The following is a 25273-nucleotide window of genomic DNA, read 5'->3' as shown; positions in this document are numbered from 1 at the left end:
ATCAAACTTCAGGCATTTATGTTTCACCCATCAGCAAGGTTCCTGTGACTATCACAGAGGTATCCCTCCAGCTGCTCTGAAGATGCTCACCAACCACCAGTGTCTTACCAGTTACACTTCGCAGCTCTCAGGTATCAGAGTGATGAAGTGTAATGAAACATTGCAGGATGAGAAAATCATCCGCGAACAACTCCAGTCATATGGTCCCGTGTCTATTCATACACTAAACGGCCTGGATGACTCAGGGAAACATTCACTTACGAGTTTCTGACAGGGAATGGCGCACGTGGGAAGGCTTACTCTCATTGAAAAGCGTTGGATGACAGATCTGACCTTTGGGCCTCTGCCAGACATTGCTCAGAGAGAGCGGATGCTGAGCAGCGTGAGTCTGGAGTTAGTAACACTCAGACTGGTGCTGCCTGACAGACGAATCACTCCGAAACCCTCACAGACAATTCCATCTGTAACGTAGGTTAAGGATTTCTAGATGTATGAACAAATCAGAGTGTATTGTCCTGGAAACCAGCTGAGAATACTTTTTTCCCTCTCATATTGTGAGATACTGAACACAAATGATGCAGTTATTCACACTCTGAAACATCTCCTCCATGAGTTCTGTGGGTTTTGACAAGGGAGAAAATTGCAATTGAAACTGGTGGCACCGAATCCCAGCTGTGACATACCTCAGAGCATGAGATATTTTCATAGAGGGTTTCGCCTGCACCACAAGAGAACTGAGCAAAATGAAGCGAGTCATGGCTGAGAGCCTGGCATGAACACCTGAGAAGGAGGAAGGTTACAGTAAAACGTGTCCGTCTACCATGACGCCGCCACCACTGACAGGACAATAGAACGTAAACAGTATATCAAAATTTGACATCTTCAGGCCCATGCACCCTTTGGCAAGTTTACTGCTGCTCATTATCATGTAGCCCACTGTATGTCAGGCGCAATTACGGGGAAATAAAATCCTATCTGGAATTTTCAGCGTGATGAATATTTAATTTCAAATGCCTGATGAAAGTCATGATATGGAACTGAAAGTTTTCAAGATAAAAAAATGCCGCCATTTCCAAGGTCAATGGTGAACTTTCAGGTTTGATTGTGACATAACTTCATTGGAGCAGTAATTATTGTAAATAATAACCGGGAGAGGCCCAGTGAGGAGGATGAGGAGGATGATGCTTGATGATGATGAAGAGGATGATTGAGATGATGGTGCTTGATGATGATGATGATGATTATGAATGAGATTGTGGTGCTTGATGATTATGATGATGATTAGAGGAGGAAGAGGATGAAGAGGAGGATTGTCGATGATTAGAAGAGGAAGCGGATGACAGGGGTGATGCTGCTGCTTATGATGATGATCGAGATGATGATGATTCTGATTCTGATGATGATGGTGGTGCTTGATGATTCTGGTGCTTGATGATGATGATGATGATGCTTAATGATGATGATGGTGCTTGTTGATGATGACAACGATGATGATGATGATGATGATGATGATGATCTCTCCCCCCTGCGCCTCCCTCCCCCTGGGGCGCCCTCGCCGCTGCCCCTCCCATGAGCAGCGTTGCCTCGGTGACTGCCAGTTTACGTGATGACGTAGGATGTATATGAGCGCAGGCGGCGGGATCTCTCTCCCTTTTACCGCCATCTGAGCGGAGTGTCTTTCTTCCCCGGGACCGCTTCACTGCGCAGCGCCGTCTAAACCTGTCCAGCCTCCGGCCACAGAGAGAAGGTAAGGGACGGGGACATGGACGCGGCCTCAGCGCCGACGCCCTGCAACTTGTGCATCGTCTCGGAAGTTAAAACCTCGTTTGAGCCGCTTATGCCAGCGGACACGGCGGAGGGAGACGTCTCTTTCTCTGCTTACGCTTCCGAGCAAGTCAGACAGCGGCAGCAGCCATCGAGCCTGCTCCACCATGATGTGTTAACGTTACACGCGTTTCAAAAAAATTCCAACAATCCTCTATGTTCGATTCCCGGGGATTATCCCGAGAATTACAGCATTGGCAGAAGCAACATAACGTCAAATAGTTCCCACAATTGTCAGCGTTATTCGACATTGGTTGACACGTGTCTCGTATCTTGTATTTTCTGGACTCGACCTTAAATTTTTTTTTGGAGGGTGATCCTCCGGGCGGGGAAGTGGTTACGAGACTCTGGACTTTTAGAGACACGGCGCAACGCGGCTGCTTCCGATCGCTCAGCCGGCAGCATGACACAACAAAAGCGGCTTCCAGCGTGGTACAGGCGCCCGTGGCACCACTTGTCCACTGGCCCACATTCTCTAAGCCCCAGTCTGGTCCTCCCACAGGCTCAGACCCGGGTAGTGCGCATCAAGCTAGCAGCGCGCAAGCTAGCTTAACTAGCCGGACACAGCGAGGCAGCGCGTTGACAAGACCGGGCACAGGCCGGCTAAAGTTAGCCTGTTCACTAGTGGGGGGTCGCCGCCTGGTTTGTGGGGAACGCGAGGGGACGTTTATTTAGTTGACGTCTCGGCACGTTAACTGTCTTGTTAGGGGCTGCATGCAGTTGTAAATATGTCAAGAGTAAAGAGAGAGCAGGCTCCCACCCTGCGCTTTTTGTTAGTCATTGGTGGCTCGCTAGACTTGAGCATGCAACACGTGGTCGCTGGGCAGGATTAGGGAGGGGGGACTGGTACCAGAGAGGAGAACTTGTCTGTGTGTGAGATCAGTCTGATGGTTCACTGGGACACATGCGGCTCCCACACAGAGCCGACTGCATTTACTGTCTGGTGGTATCTGCTGGCTTTAAAAAACAAAAAAACATATGTGATTCATATGTCCCATGCATGTGTAGGAGTAACATGCCTCGCTCAACATGTGCAGAGCTGTGGTGTTATCAGAGAAATCTCGGATCACGTGTCGAGACTTGGACAGATGTTGGCTTCTGGTGGAGATAGATGGTGGTGCTGATCGATTTTACATGACAATATACCATGTTGCATTGAGCTATTCAATCACATGCAGGTACATTAGGAACCTTAGCGTCAGCAAATGATTAACACACTAGCAATAAATGTAAATTCAAACTCCCCACAGACATCATCGTTGTAGGAAGTAGAACCTGGTCTCCCAGCAGACAGACATGTCTGTGCGTCTACAAAGGACTGAAAAAATCCCTGTCATCACATTTTATGCAACAACAGTGTATTTGAACAATATGTGCTTCTGCTACTAAGAGCTTTCCCATCAATAATTTGGATTTATATAGAGAAGACAGGGAAGATGGCTGTGTTGTTGGGTGTCATTTTACCTCAGATATTGTAGCGAGATAACGGGCACATGTGCAGCCGCTCACTTTGGGATTATGTCGACTGAAAAGTGAAAGCTTCAGAATGTGTCACCATTTTAAGAAAGTGACAGAATGAAACTCTCAGTTGAGATGAAATGGGACTTAATGAAAGTCTTAAATACACACACACCCACACACACTCTTGATCAGTTATACCCGTATGAAGGACGAAATGGTTTGATCTGTTGCGGATTTATTTTGAGATCAGTGAACTGTCACTTCAGATCTTTGGTTGAATATTGTCGCTGTATAAGATAAATGTAGGACAGCTAAGATATGCAGGGGTGTTGGTGATTCGATTGCTTTGCTGAAAATATTTTTCGAAAATCCAAACGGCCCAATTGTCTCGTGGTATTGGTTTAAATTGTTGGTCCCCTATGAGAAATGGTTTTATCTCAGTGTTTCCCTTTGTCTCTGTTACGTGGCTCGGGCCGTTCAGAGTTGTGGGCCTCAGGAGTCCGAGCTGTGCTGCTGTTAAGGTTAGCCATTCAAGAAGGCAGTAATTATGGGATGACAGGTGAATGATGACAGGTGAATGAAGCTCAACACTTGACAGGATGGAAAGCCAGCCGGTGGGCGGTTGTCGGACCAGGATTAGGAACCTTTGCCACACTCTCAACCTTATCGAAATGTCACCGATTTTCAGGCTTTCTAAACAAACATTTTTAAGAAAGAGATTGCAGTTCAGATTTAGATAATGAGATATAGATTCCGCCCCCCACACACCCCACACCCCCACAAGGAGGTGCAATATGAATATCTTTCTGAAAGAGAGACCTGGTTAGGGTTGGGCAATGTGGTTGAAGTAGGTCAAACAGTTATTTCATACTGGATGTATTACATCAACATGTATTGGACTGATCAGCTTCCTTGACCACACCTTCTCTTCTGTGAGAACCCCTCTTCCAACGTTATTTAAAAAGCCATCAGATGAGTCGGGGGCTGTAACTCGGAGGCGTGGCTGGGTAGTTTGGAACATGGGAGAGACTTTGTCCGCTGCTCAGTTTAGCATGGACAGTGACACAGAGCAGGTCGTTGGAGCTATAAGCCATGAGAAGCTCCTGTCAGTCTCACTGCTGGCAGAACAGGGAGTCCAGCGGAGCTTTGAAAGTCATTAGAAGCACATTAATGGCCCCCTGAGGGAGCTGCCATGTGGGAAGTGCTACCGCTGCTTTAACTGAGCTAAACTACAACAATTTCTCAGTCTGTTGGGGAGTCTCATCTTTCTTGTACTCATTTTCAACATACTGTTGGTGGGCAGCCTGGACAGACCGATTGGTAGGACCAGCCCATACAACATACAAGTAAATTCCCCTTAGCATCAATAAATACCTAACATTTAAACTCAATTTATAATTATAACTGTGATTTTTAACATTATCAGCATTGTCTGTGTTGATCCAGCATCAGTATTGAAAATCTTTACCACTTCCGATTAACAGCTGATGTTGCTCGGTTTCCTGTGACAAGCAGATTTCCTCCCGGTCTATTATTCACTGCAAGGCTTCAGGTTTGAGTTACAGCCACCTCAGTGAGTTTTGACACGGCCACTTCCAGGTCCTGATCTGTTGCCTTACTGTCTTATACTAGGGCCGTGCAATATGGCCAAACTCCAAAACTGACAGCCATTTCATATCCAGATAACAATATCACCATATAGCGCATTTTCAGCAAATTCATTTATTAGTTTATATAGAATTACCACATAGTAAGGCCCATTTCTCGTTACATTTGAAATGCAAATGTGAACATGGTCAAAAATATAAGAAAATAACTCTATACACTTCAGATTTGCCTCATTCTATCACATTCTCTGGCCTCCATGTCTGTGAAGCCAAAACATCATCTAAATTAAAAAGTGTGTGATCAGTGAAGCAAAGAGAAAAACAATAGGACACAATATTAAGTGATGGACATTATTCTATCGTAACACAATATACATCCTAATGGTTGCCTACTAGGGATGGGCATAATTAATCGACGATCGATTAATTGATCATTAAGAATTTCCTCGATGAAATAATTGTCTCATCGAGAAATTCGCTAATTACACATTTGACCACGGGGGGCAGTGTTTGAAAAAAACGCCACAGTCCTACTCAGTTACCTGCGACTGGCTGCGAGTTACCGTGTAGTTCCATTTCCAAAGTAAACATGAAGAGGTCACGGCGAAGTGTTGCATGGGACCATTTTGAGTTCAAAAATGACTTGGTTCACTGCCAATACTGCGAAGCTATCCCAGAGGCTGGGGGAGATGAGGAGCCTGCGTTGTCTGACACGGACGAGGGGAGCGCAAACACCGGAGCCTCGGCCAGGTTAGCCAAGTTAGCACGGAGCTACCTGTGTATCATGGCGACGTCAGTCCCCTCAGAGCGGGTTTTTTCGGCGGCTGGACTGACGGTCACCAGGCTGCGTTCGCGTCTGACCCCAGAGCATGTTAACATGCTCATCTTTTTCTCAACACAAATCCGTAGGCTGGTGCTCAAGTTGTATGTGAGTTACTGGTTATTTTTATGAAGCTTTCTCGACTCGGTAACTTGTTGATAGTTTTGAGTTACATTTGGCAAAACCTGTCAGACCTAAGTATTATATATTTGTAGTTGTTGTTTAACATTATGTTTTTTTATGTTTTATTTTGGAGAAAAAAACAACGAGGGTCAGTTGTGTTTAGTAGCACCGGCTTCTAGCTGTCGGCTCCGCTGCTTAAGATTACGGCAGCGCATATTTTGTTCGTCTTGTAATAAAGATCTCAATGAGGAAACACGCTTTTTTTTTCACTGCATTTTAATGTAGCTTATAAATAGTGAATTTTTTAACTTAAAAATATTAATGATTAATCGAAAATTCGTCATTAACTCTCCCGACGATCGACAAAGACAATTTAATCGAACGCCCATCCCTATTGCCTACTGTCAATGCAAGTTTACCATGTCCATCCCCCCTGAAAAGAACACCATGGTTATCCATCTCTCTTAAGATAAGAAGGTTCTTGGAGGGAATGAGCGAATGAGGGTTGGATGCATCACAACCAGGATTGATCCTGTTTGGACTAAGAGCAATTCAAGCATATGGCCTGAATTATCCAAATTCTTTCTGTTTGTGTGATAAACATTCTCTGTACACACAGAGCAGGAAATAGTTTGTTTCAAAGCCAGTCATAAAAATGAGGAACCACAACCCAATTATTTTGGCATATTTAACATTGTATTGATTACTTCCTGGACTAAAAGAATGAACATGATTACATTTTACATTGTCCACAACAGAATCATGGACAATGACTGATATTCAGTGCTTATAGATGTGCTTTGCAGAGAGGTATTTTTCAATCTGTTGTGAAATAAAGTGCTTGCTTTATCTGAACACCCCCCTAGACAGTGCAGATGCCTGACAAACATTTCCTGAGTTGTGTTTACAAGCGGTAGAAATAACTTTTACCTGACTACTATAATGTGTGAGGAATGTATTGGGTTGTGTTCAAGAAAATACATTTTCCACTGTAAAACCTGAACTTGTGAGACCTTGAGAATGGACACAAACCACTGAATGTTTGTCATGATGATGGTGCCAATTGCATCTTCATCATCCCACCCCTAGTGCTGAAGCACCATTTTCAATGTTTTTGAAAGTGGGGGAGAAAATGTTAATAATACACTTCTTAAAAACCTTTTGCTTCTGTGTAGGCATTTTGCAAGGGAACAGTCAAACTCCTTCCATTGACAATTTTAGTTTATGCTCCTCTTTACAGTGACAGGTAGACTTCATATAAATGCAGCATACATTTAAAAAAAAAAAATCTGTTTTGCTGATGTGACAAGATTTAAACGGCTCAATCTGTTCCAGCTAAGTATCTTGTACAGCTTAAGATGAGGTTTAAAAAGAAACCAGCTTTGATCGTTCATCAGGTACAGACTGTCGTGTTGCTGCATATGGGTCCTTTTTTTATAGAATTTTCCTTTATACATGGTCATGCACACAGCCATCATTTGCAAGAGTGGGATTACTCGTAATGCTTGTTTTTATTTCAACCATAATGGTTGGGATGCAAAGCTTTTAATGCCATTATTATTTAAAAAAAAAAAAAAAGGTTAGTTTGATGAAACGTCTCTATTGTTCTGTGGTGTTTTTTCCTGATGTAGACAGGAAGTATTGCCACATATCCAAATGTTAAGTTTGAATAATTGGTACCATCTCGGGCAATCATTTATGATTTTACTGAGCCCAAGGCACAATGGCTGTGTACACCTGCATCTTATCTTGCTAGAAGTATAGAGTCCATTCAAGTTGTAAAGAAGTTAAGAGCTAACTTTTAATGAAGGAATGTTTTATTAGTGTTTTGTAATTAAGTCAAATGAACTAACTTGGCCATCGCCCCTGTAGTGCTGTAAGCAGTTTAAAATGAGCATTAAAGTGTATTTGTAAATGCTGTTTGACCCAGATCTGATTACGGTAAATGTTGGATCAAAAGCGATAATTTTTTCTCTCCAGTATTTCAAATCTAATCATTTTCTTATGTATCTTGTCTTTTCTAGCATCACCTGAAACTCAGCTAAAATGGCAGACATCGACAAGTGAGTACATTTTCCCTCAGTGATGACTGTAAACACCTGACCCCTCCTCCACCTGTCTCTTCTTCTGCTTTTGGTTGCATGTTTTGTCCCTGAAGTAGCCTCCAGGGGTCAGTGACGGTTAAAGTGAGAGATACACCAGCTGTGACATCACTGATGTAGGTGTGGTGCTACATATTCAAACCCACAGGGGACCCCCCTGCCCCCCAATAAGCTGAAGAGTAAACAGATGTTTACCAAAATTATGGGTTTTTACTGTCACGCCCACGCAGTCAATTTAACCATCAGTTTGATACCAAAGTCACCACAGAACACAATGATTTACACTGATCCAGCCTTAGTTACCCTACTGTGGTGGTCAGACACACAGGAATGGATACAGTATATGTCTCTTGCACATGGTCCAGGTCATACAAACAAATACACTAGAGGTTTGGAAATGTCTTGAGTCTTCAATGCATCGCAATGCTGTGACAGAACATAATCTATTCATATTTTCCGCGACGTTCATTGCTGTAACAATGTCCTGCTACTGAATAATTGTAACCACTGCTGCTTTAGGAAAGAGACGGACGCACTTTAAAGGTCTTGTTGTCCTCTACTGTGCCAGAATTTCTAAAGAGTTGTTTTTTTTGTATTTATTTTGGAAGTCCTCACTGGGATATAAAAACACAGATAGTCTTTTAGGGTATTGCCTTGCATGCTCTTTTGCAGAAGTGTGTTGCGTACATATGTATGGCTCAATATTTTGCATTCTGAGGAACCCGTACCATGATTGAAATTTGTACAAGTACAGATTGGTCAATCTCTAAACAAGGTGCGGTGACTCGACAAAACCTCAAAGTCAGATTGGTTGTATTAAAATGAATTGACTGATTAACACCCACGTGTCTGTGCCTTGTCTGACCTTCTCGTCTTCCCTTTGCCACCTCTGTCTCCCCGAGCAGCAAAGACCAGGCTGAGATGGACCCAGCAGATATGGAGGATGTGGAGGAAGTGGAAGAAGAGGAGACTGGAGAAGATGAAAACAGCAAAGGTGAACCTATTTGCAAAACATGCAGTATGGTGTCATTAACAACCTGAGTGTAGTTATTGGAGGTCTGTTTGTTAATGCAAATTAAATCATTTGTGTGCAGTTTGGAAAGAGGAGTTCTATGTCTTTAAAAGAAGAAATTTGTATAATGAATAATGTTAAATTATTCAGGGTGTTTATGAATGTTTTTATTCCGTTTCTACTTTTTTACTGTTTTTGAACCGAGCAGGTATTTGCATGAAATGATGGGAGGCAGTAATCCATTTTATTTTTGGATCTGGATGCTGTTTATGCATCCTTTTGATGCTCAGTAAATGATTCAGACGGCTCCAATGTGTAAGCCCACTCCCGGCTCATTGTAGATGGATATAGATGGCTGTTTGGCCCTTTTCTATTTATAGCAAGATTTAAAAAGTCTTTGAGAAGGCAGACTTGATAAAAGGCTCGTTCTGACTGCGTGCGAGTGAGCCGTCATAACGACCACACTCTCAGGAAAGCCTTACAAGAACTCTGGAAGCTGAGGGGAGATTAGAAATGCATGAGTAATACACAGACTGCTGGTGTTACCATGCGGTGCAAACTCTTGTTAAGAAACCACTCGTATAACACACTGACGCATCAAGGCTGCTATGAGACATGAGTAACAAGCTAAAAGGACCCGCACGTCTCGCTCTGAAGATTTGTGAAAGTGAACCGATGTTTCTAATCCAAAGGTGAAAATACATCTGCTGGCATACAGTGTAAATTATACAGTATCTCGCTTCCTCAGGTTTATTCACTGTCAACAGTGGAGCTTTTTTCTTTAAAAGAATGGGGATGCATAAATGTTGTCTTTAAATATGCATGTCGGTGGTTGGACCAGAGCTTTACATAAGGACAGTCTTCTCCAGAAATGCACTATAAGTGTTGCACTTTTCATATACGCCACAAACATCATTGTGTCTTATTGAATTAATTAAATATCTTTGATTTGCACTTGCACTGTTGTTGTTTTAAAATAGGCCTGAACGTAGGGACTGATGGGCGCGCATACATCACAATTGCAGCTTTCTTGAGTGCTTCATCCCAATTACTTAAAGCTTGACACGGCTCTTCCTTGGGTTCAGAGCAACACATACATATAAAAGACATTAACTTGCAGTTTAGATGCAGAAGAGGAAACCTAATTCACCCTGGGTTAGCCATACTCAAAAGGTTTGGATGCAACTGGTTTGTGATGAGCATTAAATCAGGAGCAATCATTCTGTAGCTTCCATGAATGAATATCTACTGTAAAAATGACAAAATTAAAGATATTTACTCGCTTCTTCGTGAAAATAACAGGCTTCAAACATTTATAGCTTCTGTTTAGACCTGCAGAGGGCAAATCCTGGATAGTTGTTGAGTGGAGTATCTTTAAGAGCCATTTTATTCTGAAGCACTTTTTGCTCAAGGTTACGAAGTGTATGGAAGTTACTAGAGACATAAAGTATAGCTACTTGCAAAGTTGACATTGACCTCTAAAAGCTGTACTCTGTGATGACGGCAAATTCTCACTGATTTATCAAACCAAAGTGGTATTTTCTATCAAATCATTCAGCCAGTACCTCTTATGTTATTTTCTAGTCAAGTCTATTTATTTGACTGCATGCAGAGTCTTGGACAGCTGATCTATTTGAGCTGCTACGACACCACAAGCAAAATGGCTAGTATGTGCCAACAGAGAAGAGGGACTTGCAGTCTCTTTAATCTTCTCACCTGCCAGCAGCAATCGGGCTGAGCTTTGATAGGCACAAGCAATGTGTTGTACACTCACATCGTACCATATGTCACCTGTCTGATTTTACAAAAGGAGAGCACCCGTTATTATTGGAGACTGGCAACTCTTATGTCTCTGCTGCATTGGCTGTTATTTACTCAAATGAACAACAAAGTATGCAGGAATCACAACAGGTGAAACTGCTGTTGTACTCTGCTGCACCATTATTCTGTGATGTGCAATATAACTCAGGGAAAACTCAGATGTTGTTTAAGGATCAGGTCACATTACGGAATAGAAAGGGTTCAAATTAAGTTCTTGCCTTTTTGAATCCTGTCCTAAACCTGTTCTCATCCAAATATGACCCAAATGACTCTTTCATAATCCTTAATTTGTCTGCCCTCATCTTACACTACTGACTACTCTGTGTTTTGTGTGCTCAGCTCGTCAGCTGACTGTGCAGATGATGCAGAATCCACAGATCCTGGCTGCGCTGCAGGAGAGGCTGGACGGGCTGAACGGCTCACCATCGGGGTACATGGAGAGGTGAGGGAATGACTCATTTTGACCTTGGCAATTTTGTCGTGTAGCAGAATAAGATTCAGCATAATTCCGATTGTTCAGCATCTGTAAGGACATGAAACTGTTAAAGTAATTAATTTGCCTCGTGGGGGGTGGCATCCGCCAATAAGTTATCTCACCATGCTAGATATCGTTCAAATTGATTAGTCGACTGATTAATCAATATATTGTTACTTTTACTAGCAGCGAACCTGACTATTCAATCTTTTGGTAGAAGGCTGTTAAAAACTTATTATTGTCCCAAACTACAGTATTTGTTTTCATCACAACATTGCCTTATTATTCACATTTGATTGTTTTGTTATTTTTTTTGTTTTTAATCTCGGTAGCTTTTAACCAGGCTGTTTCATTTAGTTGCTTTGGGCTAGGATTTCGAATTTGTGGATGTTCTTGTTTTTCCAATTGATTACATATTGTGTTAATTAGTTTTGTAAGTGGTGACTGTTCCCTGTTGAGTAGATGTGCTTTCAGACAACTTAACTTCAAGTGAGGTTCAGTCATTCTCATCTGTACCAGCAGTGTTCCACTTAAACATGAATATGCATTCAGCCTGATACTCAATAGCTGAGCCCATACTGAGTTGATAGTCAGGTTTCATTGTGCTGCTGAGTCTCTCACATTAGGGGATTGTCAAACCTCAGCTCACATTAGGTCAGGTATTAGTCGTCTAAATAGCAGGGAAGCAAGAGGGAAAATTGGCACAGATTCAGATCACTCTGTGCAGAGCAGCTTAACAGGCAGCCTGACGACAGCCTGTGTGATACATTGTTTGTCTCAAATTTGATTGGCTCAGTCGAAGGATAGAAGATGGAGAGCGGTACAGGCGACGTGTTCCCTACTTAGGAAGCATCCATTGTATCCTCAAACATAACCCTTACCTACTAAAAGACTTGAGAAAGAAACGTTTGACGACGGTGTCAAAAAGGACAATTGTCAATTCCTTCGAAAAACAAAAGGGAAATGCTCGAAGACTAAAATCTTTTTGTAAAATCCCTCAGCGAAGAAGTACAGCCATGACAGGAGATTCTGTGTAGTGTGTATTTAGTCGTGTGTTGTGGCAGCAGGGCCACCGCCCACTGTACCTCAGGACCACCAGGAAGCACCACTTTCATCAACTTGTTAAATAAAAGTCACCGAAAAACTCACCAGTTTGATCAGCGAAGCACTTGAGGCTTAACAAGCATCCCCATGCTAGAATAGTGCTGACGTTTTCATTTACCACACTGCAGAGAAACCTATATCTGTGTTAGTGTTGACATTTTATGGTTGCACTATGAAGCATAACTTTTTTTAATTTTATTAATGTATTAAGTCATTTACATTAGTGGCATATCAATTAACTGCTGTCTTATTCATCCATTTTATATACATATAAGATGGACGAATGAGTTTGCACAGGTGCATTAAAGAGATCTGCATTAATAAACTAACATTGCAACATTCAACTACAGTGAATGAATATGTGATGAAAGATGTATAAAACCTGTAGTTATTAGATATGTACAAGATATATTAAGAGAACCTCCCATCGGTCCTGACGTTGAGTTGGACATAATACCTCAACAAGCAGCTCTTGTTTGGTCTGAAATGATTTATCAATTGATTCATTAGTTTACACTCTTTCAGCAGTAATAACTTGTCAGATAATTGTTATATCTTTGGCTTTTTGACTTGTAATAAAACAAGCAATCTCACATGTTATGTTATTTATTCTATTTATTTATGATCAGTCAAAAAAAACCCACCGGATTATTTATTAGCCCTGCTTATAAGCAGTTAGCGAAGCATATGTTCTAATCAACCGAAACATTATTGTGGTACAGTTTATAGCTGAATTTCAGGGTGGAGAATATAAGTAAATCATAAGAATCCAATGATGTCCAGTTGGTTGGAATTAATTAACATCTATAAGGGGTTTTAAAAGGCCATTTTTAAAGATTTGCATTTGTTATTATGCTGTTGAGGAAGCCACTCTGTTATCCAGAGCAAGAATAAGGCTGTGAATCCTTCAAGCCTAAACTAATACATCTGTCTACAAATAAGACACAGTTTCTTCACTGCTAAATGAAGCAAATGTCACTAAAATGTGTTCTTGGCTTGGTTTCAGTTTGTTTAAAGAGCGTACCGGGAAGGCCACCCTGGCTCGTTTGAGATCCTCTGGGGAGAGTGCTCCCCTGCAGTGTGTCGCTCGGCTCTAAAGCTCTCAGCAGATTAACTTCAGAGGCAGGGTCCTCTCTGTTACCACGTCCTCCAAATTGAGCACATTTTGTCCCATGTTTTTAAATTTAGAAGCCTGGAAGCAGAAGAAAAGCACAATAACAAAATTATATACACATCTATCTTTAGGTTTCACAATCTCAGCAGTCCAGCTGTTTTCACTTTAATTTCATCATATGAACTAGTTTACAGCTCAAACATTAGTTTTGATTGGAAAGGAGAATGTTATGATATACTTCCCCCACTAGGGACATTATTTTTGGGCTGGTGTTCATGCATATACAAATGCCATTCTAAGTTTTATAATTGGCCCTATGCCAGTAATTGTTCCATGTTGTCGTCAGTCCAAGTAAAGAAATCACTGGTCTGAAACCGTTAGTGCGGATGTAGCCTTTAAACCACACAAAATATTCTAACAGTCCCTATGGCCTCATACCATGTCCTTTCCATGATCTTTCTTTCTCCCGGGATTCCCCTCACATCTTCTCTGCTTCCTTCTGTCCCACAGTTTACCAAAGGTTGTAAAGAGACGCGTAAACGCCCTGAAGAACCTGCAGGTGAAGTGTGCCCACATTGAGGCCAAGTTCTACGAAGAAGTACACGAACTGGAGAGGAAGTACGCAGCGCTCTACCAACCCCTGTTTGACAAAGTATGTAATTTATATACATTCTTTATACTTACTTTGAGTATTGACAATGTTTATGTAGGTGTTATATTTTTGCAGGTTTACATCAATATGGACAATTGTGTGGAAGATTTAGTCCTATTACACAAGTTCAAGAGTAATTTTGCCTGAGGTATTGGATCATAAATGCGACCAGATGCTTTGTATCTGTGAGAAGGTTCAGATTTGTTCCATCAGTCTGTAGAGCTTTGATCCAGAACTCTCTTTTCCCTTTTGTGTTTAGTGAACTGCAGGCTCTCTTCCTGATATTAACCAAATATTTGTCTTTATTGTGGATCAACTAGCGATTATGGTCATTAAGTCTCAATCATTGAGGAGGAAACATGTCCGCTTACCTATTTAAGTCTTTATATTACCTTATACATAAGCTCTCAGTTCCTGTGTGTACCTGCTTGTTTAGAAGCTACCCAATTTTTTTGGGGGGGTGGTGAGTTGTCACTCGGAATCTGTAGCAAAATCAAAGATTAAAAAAAAGAGAAGGCCGTGTCATCAATGTGGGAGTAAAACTGACCTGACACTTCCTGTAGTTACACTTATGAAAACTCTATCTTTAATACTTTTGGAGGTCACATGACTCAGAATCCCTTATTTCCTTGGTTTGTAATCTTACGTTTTTGTAAAAATCCCATCACATGATGCAACACAGAGATGATGATGTAATGCACGTTACTTCAGAGCCACGGCTAACTTTCTCCTCTCCCGTTGACAGAGAAGTGACATAGTGAAAGCAGCTTACGAGCCCACAGATGAGGAATGTGAATGGAAAGCAGATGAGGAGGAAGAGCTCACCGTAAGTAAGCAGGTACAGGTGACGTTTAAACACCTGCATGTTTCCTGGCTGACTGAATTTTTAACCTTCTGCTTACATTTCATGCATGTATAATCTTTGCTCAACCAGAATTTATTAAGGTTCACTTAATAAAATGGAAGCAATGCATACAGCTAATAATTAAAGACAAGGATTCAAATTTAAAGTTACTACCCCTGGTTTCAGTCGCAGAGCGGCAGCGGACTTGATGAAATCATTGTAGTGATTTATTGCCACTATAATTGTAGCTATTCTTTTCTTCATCTTGTCCCCAGGGCTGTCATCTGTGTGGAAAGCTTGTGTTGACATAGTCAAAAACAGCAAGTGGTTGAGCAAGCCTTATTTTGATCAGGAAAATGTCTCCTTTTAATCAGGATGAAATGAAGGAGAAGGCCAAACTAGAGGAGGAGAAGAAGGACGAGGAGAAGGAAGACCCCAAAGGCATCCCCGAGTTCTGGTTAACAGTTTTCAAAAACGTGGACCTGCTCAGTGAGATGCTGCAGGTAGGTTCATCCAGACGGCTCGTAGCTAGCCTGAGAAAATGGGTCACTGTCAAGATGTGCTTCCAACAATTAAAAATCAGGGTGTGCTTCCACCTGCTGGCCAACTAGTGCAGAGCAGGGGTGTTATAACAAAGTATGTGGCACTTTCCCAGTCATGTTTCAAAAAACAGACATGCCTCTTTTCTGTCCATTTCTGGATGATCTAACGCTCTGGTGCCGTCTCTCTTCCTCAGGAACATGACGAACCCATCCTTAAACATTTACAAGATATTAAAGTTAAATTCTCAGATCCAGGACAGCCCATGGTGAGTAAGCCGACACGCGGTAACATGGCGTAAAGCAATCTGTTTATTAAGCAAGTGAGTTGTATCCAATCACGTCTCTTTTCTTCCTTCACCCAGAGCTTCACGTTAGAGTTCCTCTTTGAGGCCAACGACTTCTTCACAAACACAGTGTTGACAAAAACCTACAAGATGAGATCAGAGCCCGACGAGACCGACCCCTTTTCTTTTGACGGCCCAGAAATCATGTGCTGCACAGGGTGAGTACTGTTAGTGTGACATGCTGCTTTAGTTGCTCTGTGTTGGAATTGTTTGCTTTAGGTGAAAATGGTTGTTATTGGTGTTTAGTTGAGCTTCTACCTGTTCTTACGCGGTAGAGCATGTGCATATTGAAAACTTTATTTTGTGTGTTAATGCAAAATAAAGTGCATTAACTGTGTGAAAGGTTAATCAGATCACCCATGGGTTGAGCGTACAGGCACACGTCTATTGATGTGTTTGTTTCTAATTGGAAAACACTATGACAGCCAATCAGCGACCAGGCTTACTTGCCGACCCCTGATTTAGGTAAATATGTTGTTATGGCCGTTTAGCAGAGCTCTTGACAATTAGGTGCATATGCAGAATGACTGCGTTGCCTCATAATTGACATGCTCTTCTGAGATGCAAGTTTGAGACGCTCCTCGGGTGATTGCTTGAATAATCAATGGTTTTAGCCCTAATTGTTACATTCTTTTGTTTTGCTGTGGTCTTCATTTTGAATCCAAGTAAATCACTGTTTATTTTATGTTTATTTATTTCATACTGTCAGAGTTGTTTATTCAGTCTTTCATACATGAGCTGTTATTTAATGAAATACCCCCCCGCCCCACAGCAACCAATATAATCTGCACCAAACATTTTCTCATCGTGACCTCATTATTTTCTGACTCACCGTTTATGTGACCTCACCACTTTGCATTCCTAAAATAAATCTAAGCTGATTTATTTGAATCTCTAATTAGATTTGACATTTTGAAATTGGTGGATGCTGACTGCTTTCTGTCGCTGCCTCCTCCTGTTTCACCCCAGTTGCACGATTGACTGGACAAAGGGCAAGAACGTCACGTTGAAAACCATTAAGAAGAAACAGAAGCACAAGGGTCGCGGCACCGTCAGGACAGTCACCAAAACCGTCCCCAACGACTCCTTCTTCAACTTTTTCACTCCACCAGAGGGTAAGAACGATGGGGCAGAAATATGAGGGATCATGTAACCATGGAATGAAAACTACTGTTTATTTAAACAAACCTTATCCATTCTCCTTCTCTTACAGTTCCAGAAAGTGGAGAGTTGGTAAGTCATTGTTCTTCCTATTGTTTATGTATTTAGCTAAACTTCAACACTGACTCCATCACTGGATAATACCACTGCTGTCAATCCAAATTTGCAGGACTGAACAAATTAACTGTTTGATCGTTTTTAATTATCTGGTATGATGTCACCAAACTGCAGAAAGCTTACTCTTACTCTAAATCTAATTCCTTATATCATCAGCACTAAAAACAAAAACCGTATATACTGCCTGACAGAGAACTCTGGCACCTCTTCTCTCCTTTTAAATTGATTTTGGCAAAAATAATCAGTCTTTTTAAAGTAGCCAGTTATAGTTGTTCACAGAGGGACGTAGAGTAAGGGGACCGATAGCCTCAATAGTGACGTAATTTAAAACTATTAACACCCCCTGATTACGCAATGGAAAATGTTGCTGACAAATCATTTTAAAAATTCAATGTCCAATACACAACTAAACAATGGTGTAACTTCCTGTCAAACTCTAATCTATAAGTTGTACAGGCTGTGGTTGTTCAGCCAAAACGTAATGATGCCAACGTAGCTTTTATTTCACCCCAGAGTAGTTCTAATCTTTAAGGGACAAAACAGGGACATGCAAAAATAAAATGTCTGTCTTTTTTCAGGATGAGGACTCGGAGGCAGTTCTTGCTGCTGACTTTGAAATTGGCCACTTCATCCGTGAGCGGATCGTACCTCGGGCCGTGCTCTACTTCACAGGAGAGGCCATAGAGGATGATGATGATGATGTGAGTATCAATCATTTCGCTTGGCAGGACTGCACACTGAATTTAGTAGTTAAGGCTTCATCCATACTACTACGTTTCAATTTGATATGCATCAAATCTGCTGCGGATATGTTTGGGAAAGCTGCTGGTCCCAGTTTAGTTTGAAAACTTCTTGTTTTTATTCGCGACGAGGAGGAACAGTTATGTATGGAAACAATTACATAGACAACGTTGTAGCATGGATGTAACCTTAGATAACATTGCTAAGTTCCTTGGCAGTTGGGTATTCTTCATAACAAATGTGACAGTTTATCATCTGTTTTCTAACCAATCCTCACTTCTTTTTTTTTTTTTTTACAGTATGATGAAGAGGGAGAGGAGGCTGATGATGAGGTGAGACTATTGAGGGCACTGCACAGTTAACTAGTGAGAATGATTGACCACAGTGAGATGTGGTTTTATTGTTGTGGTAAATGTGATTAAGAGCTTATTGTGGTTGTGTTGAGGGAACCCATTAAACTGAAGTCTCTGTGCTGTGTGTGCAGGAAGGTGAGGAGGAGGCTGATGAGGAGAACGACCCCGACTATGATCCCAAGGTGAGTTCATTCCCCAGCACACACACTCCCCCTCCCTCTAAAGATCTCTGGTGTCCTGAGAAAGACCTTACTCAGCTGTTCTCAACTTAGTTGGCTCAGGATGCTCTTTCCAGCTCCGACTGGAGGCCATGGATAGCCCGCTGTGATCTCTCTGAACCTTTTGACAGCGCATGAGTAAATAATCTGTCGTTATCACAGTAAGAAACTCTTCTCACGGCACCATCCGGTGCCCTCTGGGCGTCCTGAGCTGCAGGAAGAGAATGGCTGTCTTAAATTGACTTGATTTCAACATACAGAATACATACTGTCAAATGCATCTCATTGTGCTTCTGCTTTTATTTTGTTGTCATGATCTAATTTGGCTTGTTTTAACCGGACCTTTACTTGCATTTGTAGCATTACTTTTCACCAGTCAATTAAGTCCGACTGCTGCATGTTGTCACTAAAACCTGAAACTTAACTAAACGCAACACACAGATCCAGCATGCTTAAAATAAAAATTAACCCATTAAGACCTAAATAGGGGGATAATAAAGCCCTCTAAATCTGAAGCTTTGTTTGAAATAAATTTTCTGAACATATGAGACGTATTTATAGACAAATTTTTTTGGCAGGCTAAGATCCCTAACAAACAGTTACTCGCCTTTCCTGCGAGTATTGTAGCAAACTGCGATGTATTTCATCACACATGTCCTGAAAACAATGACAATCGGATAAAGCCTGCGATATACTTGCTGTCTACCTACACAAAGGTAACTGGCTGCGTTGTGAACAGTATTGTTCACGTACTTGCTAAGGTACAACGCATGTTACTGGAGGATACCAGTCTACGGCACAACACTGGACCCAAACTAAAGGGTGTAGAGCGCTTTGCCCCGAAAGTCTCAGGTAGTTGCACCACAGATGCAGGATAAGCGAAAGCAGCCAACTTGTGTACGCGTTGTTCACAGCAAGTATATCGCATTAAAACACGCTCGTGCTCATCCAGCTCTAAATAGAGATGCACGCAAATGGCACATCTGGTCTTCAAGGTGTCTTCATGCATAGGTTGCATCAGGTCTAAATGGGTTAATAAGATTATCTGAACATTGCTGCCTCATGTAGTTGCATTATTAAGTGTCGGGTACTGGCACACCTGTAAAAATGTAGATGGTGTGAATGAAGTGCAAACCTGCAGAGGCGTGCTGTAATTCCCCTGAGAAAAATGGCAGGGCCTCTCCTGTCGGCTCTGTTTATTCACTGACTTTCTGTGTCACCTCTCTAATGATGGAGCTAATGAGCTTCAAAAACTACGAACAAGCAATGTGAACAAGCTCCAGTAAACTGAATCTCTTAATACATAATGTGCTTAATGTGTAAAGCTAAACTTTTTAGCAGTTGCCCAGTTAGTGAACATTATAAATGAATATTTGAATCCACGTCACAGTTTAAGGGCCTCTTGTTATGTCCTGCCTCATTGGGCTCGAGTTAAAAATGTTCCAAATCAAACCGGAGCATTTCACACTAGATGATATAAACCTGCATGACCTCTGCTTCTTCTTTGCTGAACCAAAAAAAAAAAAAAACATCTTTGACATTCTGTATTCTGCTAGTTTTGCTTTTTATTTTTATTCTTTTCCTATTCATCAATGTTTCTTCATCTCCGGTCACTTTGGCATCTGGTGTCAGCTACTCTTTAAATTTTTCCTCACTAGGTGTAAATGGTGACAGTAGAAAAATAACCCTGTCCTGGTAGGTAAAGCTTGTGAATTGTCAGCTTACTACCATCACACCCCCACCTCTTTACTTTCCCTCCTGTTTTTCCATCGTGTACCCATCTGTCTGCACCCCCCCACCCCAATCATGAGCACCCTTTTCTCTTCTGCCGCCGTGCTGCACATCCCCCCCGATCTACTAACCCACCGTTTGTTGTTGGTTTTTTTGAAGTTTAACCCATACCAAGCTCTGCATTTGCACCTGTATCACTTCTGTATGTTGAAATAGTCCTACCCTCCCTTTTCTTTTCCTCCACCATGTTGAACTTCTCCCGTCTACAAACTTCGTCTGGTTTTTGAGTTTTTATATGTCAGGTGGAGGATTTGTCTGCCATGAATTCTGTGTTTTATTTGTGGATGTTTGTTTTAAGATCCATTGAGTCACCATTGGTCCATTTCTTCCTTTTTTATGTTCCTCCCTTTTCCACATTAGTTCTGTCTGCTCCCATGTCTCTATAGATCTGCTTTTAGTGCTGGGATAACGGCCTTGAATGTCTGTCTGCCTAGGGACTAACAAATAGTGGGCAAATATCCAAAATACAGGGAAATAGTTTGCAAGAGCAGCCTGTTTTTTTTTTACATTTATATTAGGGAACATGATCTCTTGCACCATATTTTAAAAATAAATGTAGCTTAGTCTTTAAACGGATAATACATTCTAGTCTACATTTATAGATATTTCTGGAGAACTTTGTTGAAAATTCAGTGTATACTGTCACATAAAGGGTAATATTTTTATCTTCAGAACTTTCTGGAGTTGCCTAAAGGCCAGTTGTGTTTCACAGTGGTGAAAATGACCTTGCACTGTGTAGTCAGTATGACATCAGGCCACGGAGAGCAGCCTGAACAGCTGCAGTGTGCCGTCACCTCTACAAGTGTCTAATGTCTGCTGGAAGGACGCCCTACCTCAGATATGATGGACTCTTAATTATCCTCCTGTCTGACACAGTGAAGTGTTTCCTGTGCTTTTGACAGCTAATTAATTTGAGCTCAGTGGCCTGAGGTTGTTTAAAGTGTTAACATTTATCATCCTGTTGCAGCGACACCAAAAATACACGCCACTGGCAGACATCACATGTGTAGTTATCTCCTCAAGTTTAATGACCTTTATATACTCGTAAAATGAGCCATTCAACTTCAATTTCCCTAGCTCTGTCCTAATATTGGGTTTTCTATTAGCCAACATGAAAACCTTGAATCAGTCACAGTGGAGATAATGTGTTTTAGCAAGTTTTCAGAGGAGCCTATTCACTGGAAGTTCTTAAATCGGGGCTGTTGTTGGTTAGAGCCAATGCATTGTCCAGACTTCTTTGGCTGATATCAAACAGAAAAATCATATCCATCTCATTGTAAAGATTTCTGAACTTGTAGTTAGTCACAAATCCATCCTTTTAATGACACTGCATGAAAACTGGGCTCTCCACAGCAATGCCAGGGAGAAAAGACCACTCTGGAATAGCTGTAAAGATATTTGTACTATACAAAAAAATTCAGCTCCCATCGTGTTAAGAGTAATGTCACTCAACTCCAAGTCAAACCAAACACCTGTGGGGATGAATCGTCCATCTTTGTGAACAGTCATTGGTGTATACCCCATAATCGGGGCACCATACACATGTCTGCCTTTATCCCGTGGACAGCAATCGTGAAGACATAAAATAAATCATCCGCTAGAGATGGAACAAAGATCGGTGGAGGGTCATTGGCTTTCATGGTTGGCATAAAAATCCTAAAACCTCAGGGCCGCCATGTGGTGCACATCTATTCTTTCTACCTGCTTATTGAGAGGCTGATGATCTATACACTTCTGTAGTCATGGCACCAATAAACAATACAAACCACAGTTATCACCGTCAGTCCACAGTCAATGTTTCATTCATTTTGTTCATATTTGTGGTTTGTTTTATTAGTTTTTTTTAAGCTTTGCTCAAAATACATGACACTTTTCAGACTATTTAGATTTCTGAAAGCGTGTTGAATGTTTTAGGTGTTGAAGTGGCTTGGCTGTGTGTAGTGTGTGTGTTACTTTGTGTGTGTGTCCGGAGTGACGTTGATATTAACAGCTTCCCCTCCACATCCCTGTGATTTTCTTCCAGAAGGATGCAGTCCCCCCAGCTGAGTGCAAGCAGCAGTGAAGCCTGGCCTGACTGTCTTGAGGATCAACTGCACTGTAACGGCTTCTCAAATTAAGAAATCCTAAAAAGAGGAAAAAAATATATAAAAAAATAGTTACTTACCGCCTTATAATGTTTTGTATTTTTCTTGGTAGAGAATTTGAAGAAGAAAAAAAAAGGTTTCAAGATTTTTGTTACAAAACCTCATGGTAATATACTGGGAGCTGTGTGGCTCAATATACATAGTATTTTACTAGACCTGTTTTTCCTTCTCTTCTTCCTTCTCTGTAAAATAGATAGAATACAGGAAAAAAACTTCCCTCAAAAAGCATGAACTTGTTTCTTCACTGCTAAACTAGTTTGGGTTCTTGTGAAGTCTTTTGTTGTATTTGCTCTTAGACAACAGCTGTGGTTCAGACTGCATCACGGTGACGTCAATTTATAAACTCCCCCTTCCACCTCTCGCTCCTACCAAAGTTCCAGGTTCGGTTAGCTCTGGTTGTAAAAGGTGAATCTTTTTTTTTAAATATATATTCCTAACGGGGGCCTTTAGCACTTGTAAAAAAAAAAAAAACGTTGTAGCATTTCCAGCCCTGGACATGGAGGACTGATGTGACCGGCAGCCGGGTGTCCACTCCAGTTTTTACAATCTTGCGGAGTGTGGGATCTCCCCGACGTTCCACTCTCGATACATTCCAGTGAGCAGACTGGCTGGCACCATCGCCGAACTTCACTCAAAACGAGTCTACTTTCTCCAACTGCACAGACTCGCCCCAAACCGACCAGAAGTGAAGTTAGTTTTGACTTGATCATATCCCACCTGGCTGAGTCTCTTTAACATTCCAGAGAAATTCTTTTAAGATGAGGAAGATTATGAGATGGTTTGGTAGGATGGCGAGTTCCGGCCTCTTCGCCCCAGTATTCCAGTGCTTCAGGCTCCTTGTAGGCTCGCAGTAGCGCGGCTGTCGTTTCTATTGCACTTTGTACTAGTCTGTGGCGTGCCAGTGGCGTCCTATCATCAGTTAACTGAGTATTCCCTGTGAGCAGCACTTTGACGACCCCGCCTGCCTCCAAGGGAACAGGGAGGGTGCTGAGGTCCCTCTCTGTGGATGGGCCACCTTTCTTACCGGGGGAGACACATTTGGTTTTTCAGAAAAGAACGATGTTGGGCAGATGTAGCACAGCGGAAAAGATTATGAAGTGTTAACCGACACGTCAGGTTCACCAAACCCCGCCCCCTTTTTCTCGTCTCAGTTTATGACATTTACCTCTGGTGTGGCCAATTAGTGACTGGTCGGGTGACTCGTGGAACTTAGTCTAGGCCCTGAGCGCCATGTTCATTTTATCACTGTGAAAGAATGAGGGCAAAACGTGACAAGGCCATTACATCTCCAGTGACCGACCGCCCGCCGCCCCACCCCGACCCTCCCTTCGTTACCCAGAAGGCCTCAGAGAAGTACGTCAGAGCAATATTTAAAAGTAAGGAGGAGGGACCAAGCATAAACCGTAGCCTGCCTCCTTCCCAGTCAATTCTTAATGCCTTTTTAGTTGTGAAAACAGCCAAGTGTTGGTTGTCGGGCAGCATCGTGTCCACTGTGGAGAGCCAGGGTACTTCTCAATCTGCAGGGAGTATTCAAATCCTGTTCATTGGAAAAGGAAGTGACAGGGTTCTGTAGGGTCCCTCCGAGCAGCTGTTGTCAAGGCAAAATGCTATGCTACAAAAATACTAATGTACTCAATAACTGTACGTGTATGTTCATGAATAAATTGGTAAAACAAGTCTTGTGTTGACTTTATTTTGTTCCTCCATCAAGGTGGTTTGAGCAAGTGTGTAATGGAAAGCCTTTCGCCACCAGATGGCGCCATTGCTGTGAGATGGTTCAACAGTGACACTTAATGGGGGGGGGGGGGGGGGAAAGGGTTGAGTGGTTCACAATTGAATTAAATATGCCCAGGTTGAATGCATTAAAAAATCACCAAAAGAGAAGAGAGCCCTTTGATATGCTGATGTAGAGTTGGCCAGAGCATGACACTTCAAAAAGTCTTCAGAACACTGGTTGCAATGGTTTTACACTTAGAACCTTGGAGAGGAAAAACACTTAGGTTCGGCCTTTAAATTCAACTTAAATTCAAATGTCAGTCCATTGAGCCTGTAGTCAATATATTCAACAATAAAATAAAGTTAACTGATTTTACAAGCTCCCTTTTCTTTAAAGGGAAAAGCCAAACTGAAATTACATTTAGACCTGAGGACTTTATTGACATCCCATTTTCAGTTTTCTTTATTAAACAGACTGATTTACAAGAAGCAGCATCACGATAAAGATGGTCAGAGTTGAGCAGGTTGAATTTTGTACTTAAAATGCATCTGCTGTTTGTATGCAAGTATGTAAGGAGTGTGTGTAAATATGGATATCATTTATGTTGTCCATATGTATGTGTGAATATACATAGTGTGTGTGTATATATATGCATGTCTGTGTTTATATTCTGTTTATATGTGTGCGTGTGCATATATATTGATAAAATGTATAGTTTGTGAGATAAATATGCATGTGCATACAGATATGGTATGGGTACATATGTATGTCTGTTTAAATATATATACATGTGTGGGATGGTTGTTAGCATATATATACGTGTGTGTGCATATAAATAGATGAAATGAATGCTTTTGAATGTGTGTATACATGAATATTTGTGCATACCACCTGCAAAAAAAGAAAAAAAAAGTGCAGATGGTGGTCAAAGTGTGAGTTTGTGTTTCCTCCATGATGTATCTCCATCTCTCATAATGTCCCATTATCATGAACCTGATTTCAATGTGTGCAGCTTCCAGTGAGGAGTTGCTTGTCCTGGTGAAATACGGGTTCTCAGCTGTTTCCATCGTGTGTGGAGCTGGTGTCACTCAGGGGGGCGGTGCACCACCCCCGCCCCCTCACACACTGTGTGAGGAGCCAGGCTCAGTCACTCCAGCCCGCTCCACCACACGCTCCAGCACCGCAG

General features: G+C 41.7%; 1 protein-coding gene across 6 annotated transcripts; it reads left to right on the top strand.

Annotated features, from left to right (window-relative positions):
* Positions 1-1625: 1625 nt before the first annotated feature.
* nap1l1 (nucleosome assembly protein 1-like 1) lies at positions 1626-24046 on the top strand. 6 transcript variants are annotated; one of them, XM_053414816.1, is made up of 16 exons: positions 1626-1747; positions 7860-7898; positions 8843-8931; positions 11110-11212; positions 13974-14115; positions 14861-14953; positions 15334-15462; positions 15696-15767; positions 15864-16003; positions 16815-16960; positions 17059-17078; positions 17702-17824; positions 18164-18196; positions 18349-18399; positions 20094-20130; positions 22253-24046. In XM_053414816.1, the coding sequence occupies exons 2-15, from the start codon at positions 7882-7884 to the stop codon at positions 20097-20099; spliced, it is 1164 nt and encodes a 387-aa protein (XP_053270791.1). In that variant the 5' UTR covers positions 1626-1747; positions 7860-7881; the 3' UTR covers positions 20100-20130; positions 22253-24046. The 6 variants fall into 6 exon arrangements, with proteins under 6 accessions (XP_053270791.1, XP_053270790.1, XP_053270789.1 ...); XM_053414815.1 differs by having other exon boundaries at positions 22250-24046; XM_053414814.1 differs by lacking the exon at positions 20094-20130 and having other exon boundaries at positions 14861-14941.
* The last annotated feature ends 1227 nt before the right edge of the window (positions 24047-25273 follow it).

This window comes from Pleuronectes platessa, chromosome 22 (assembly GCF_947347685.1).
Source record: "Pleuronectes platessa chromosome 22, fPlePla1.1, whole genome shotgun sequence".
Taxonomy (NCBI): Eukaryota; Metazoa; Chordata; class Actinopteri; order Pleuronectiformes; family Pleuronectidae; genus Pleuronectes; species Pleuronectes platessa.
The sequence above is the reverse complement of the archived record's forward strand: the minus strand, read 5'-3'. Positions and strand labels throughout refer to the sequence as shown.

What these genes read in the sequence shown, in the direction of transcription:
- nap1l1 (XM_053414811.1), top strand. An exon ending in TGCTCAGTGAGATGCTGCAG is followed by an intron (nt 15,463 to 15,695) that starts GTAGGTTCATCC and finishes TCTCTTCCTCAG; the next exon opens with GAACATGACGAACCCATCCT. An exon ending in TAGAGGATGATGATGATGAT is followed by an intron (nt 17,825 to 18,163) that starts GTGAGTATCAAT and finishes TTTTTTTTACAG; the next exon opens with TATGATGAAGAGGGAGAGGA.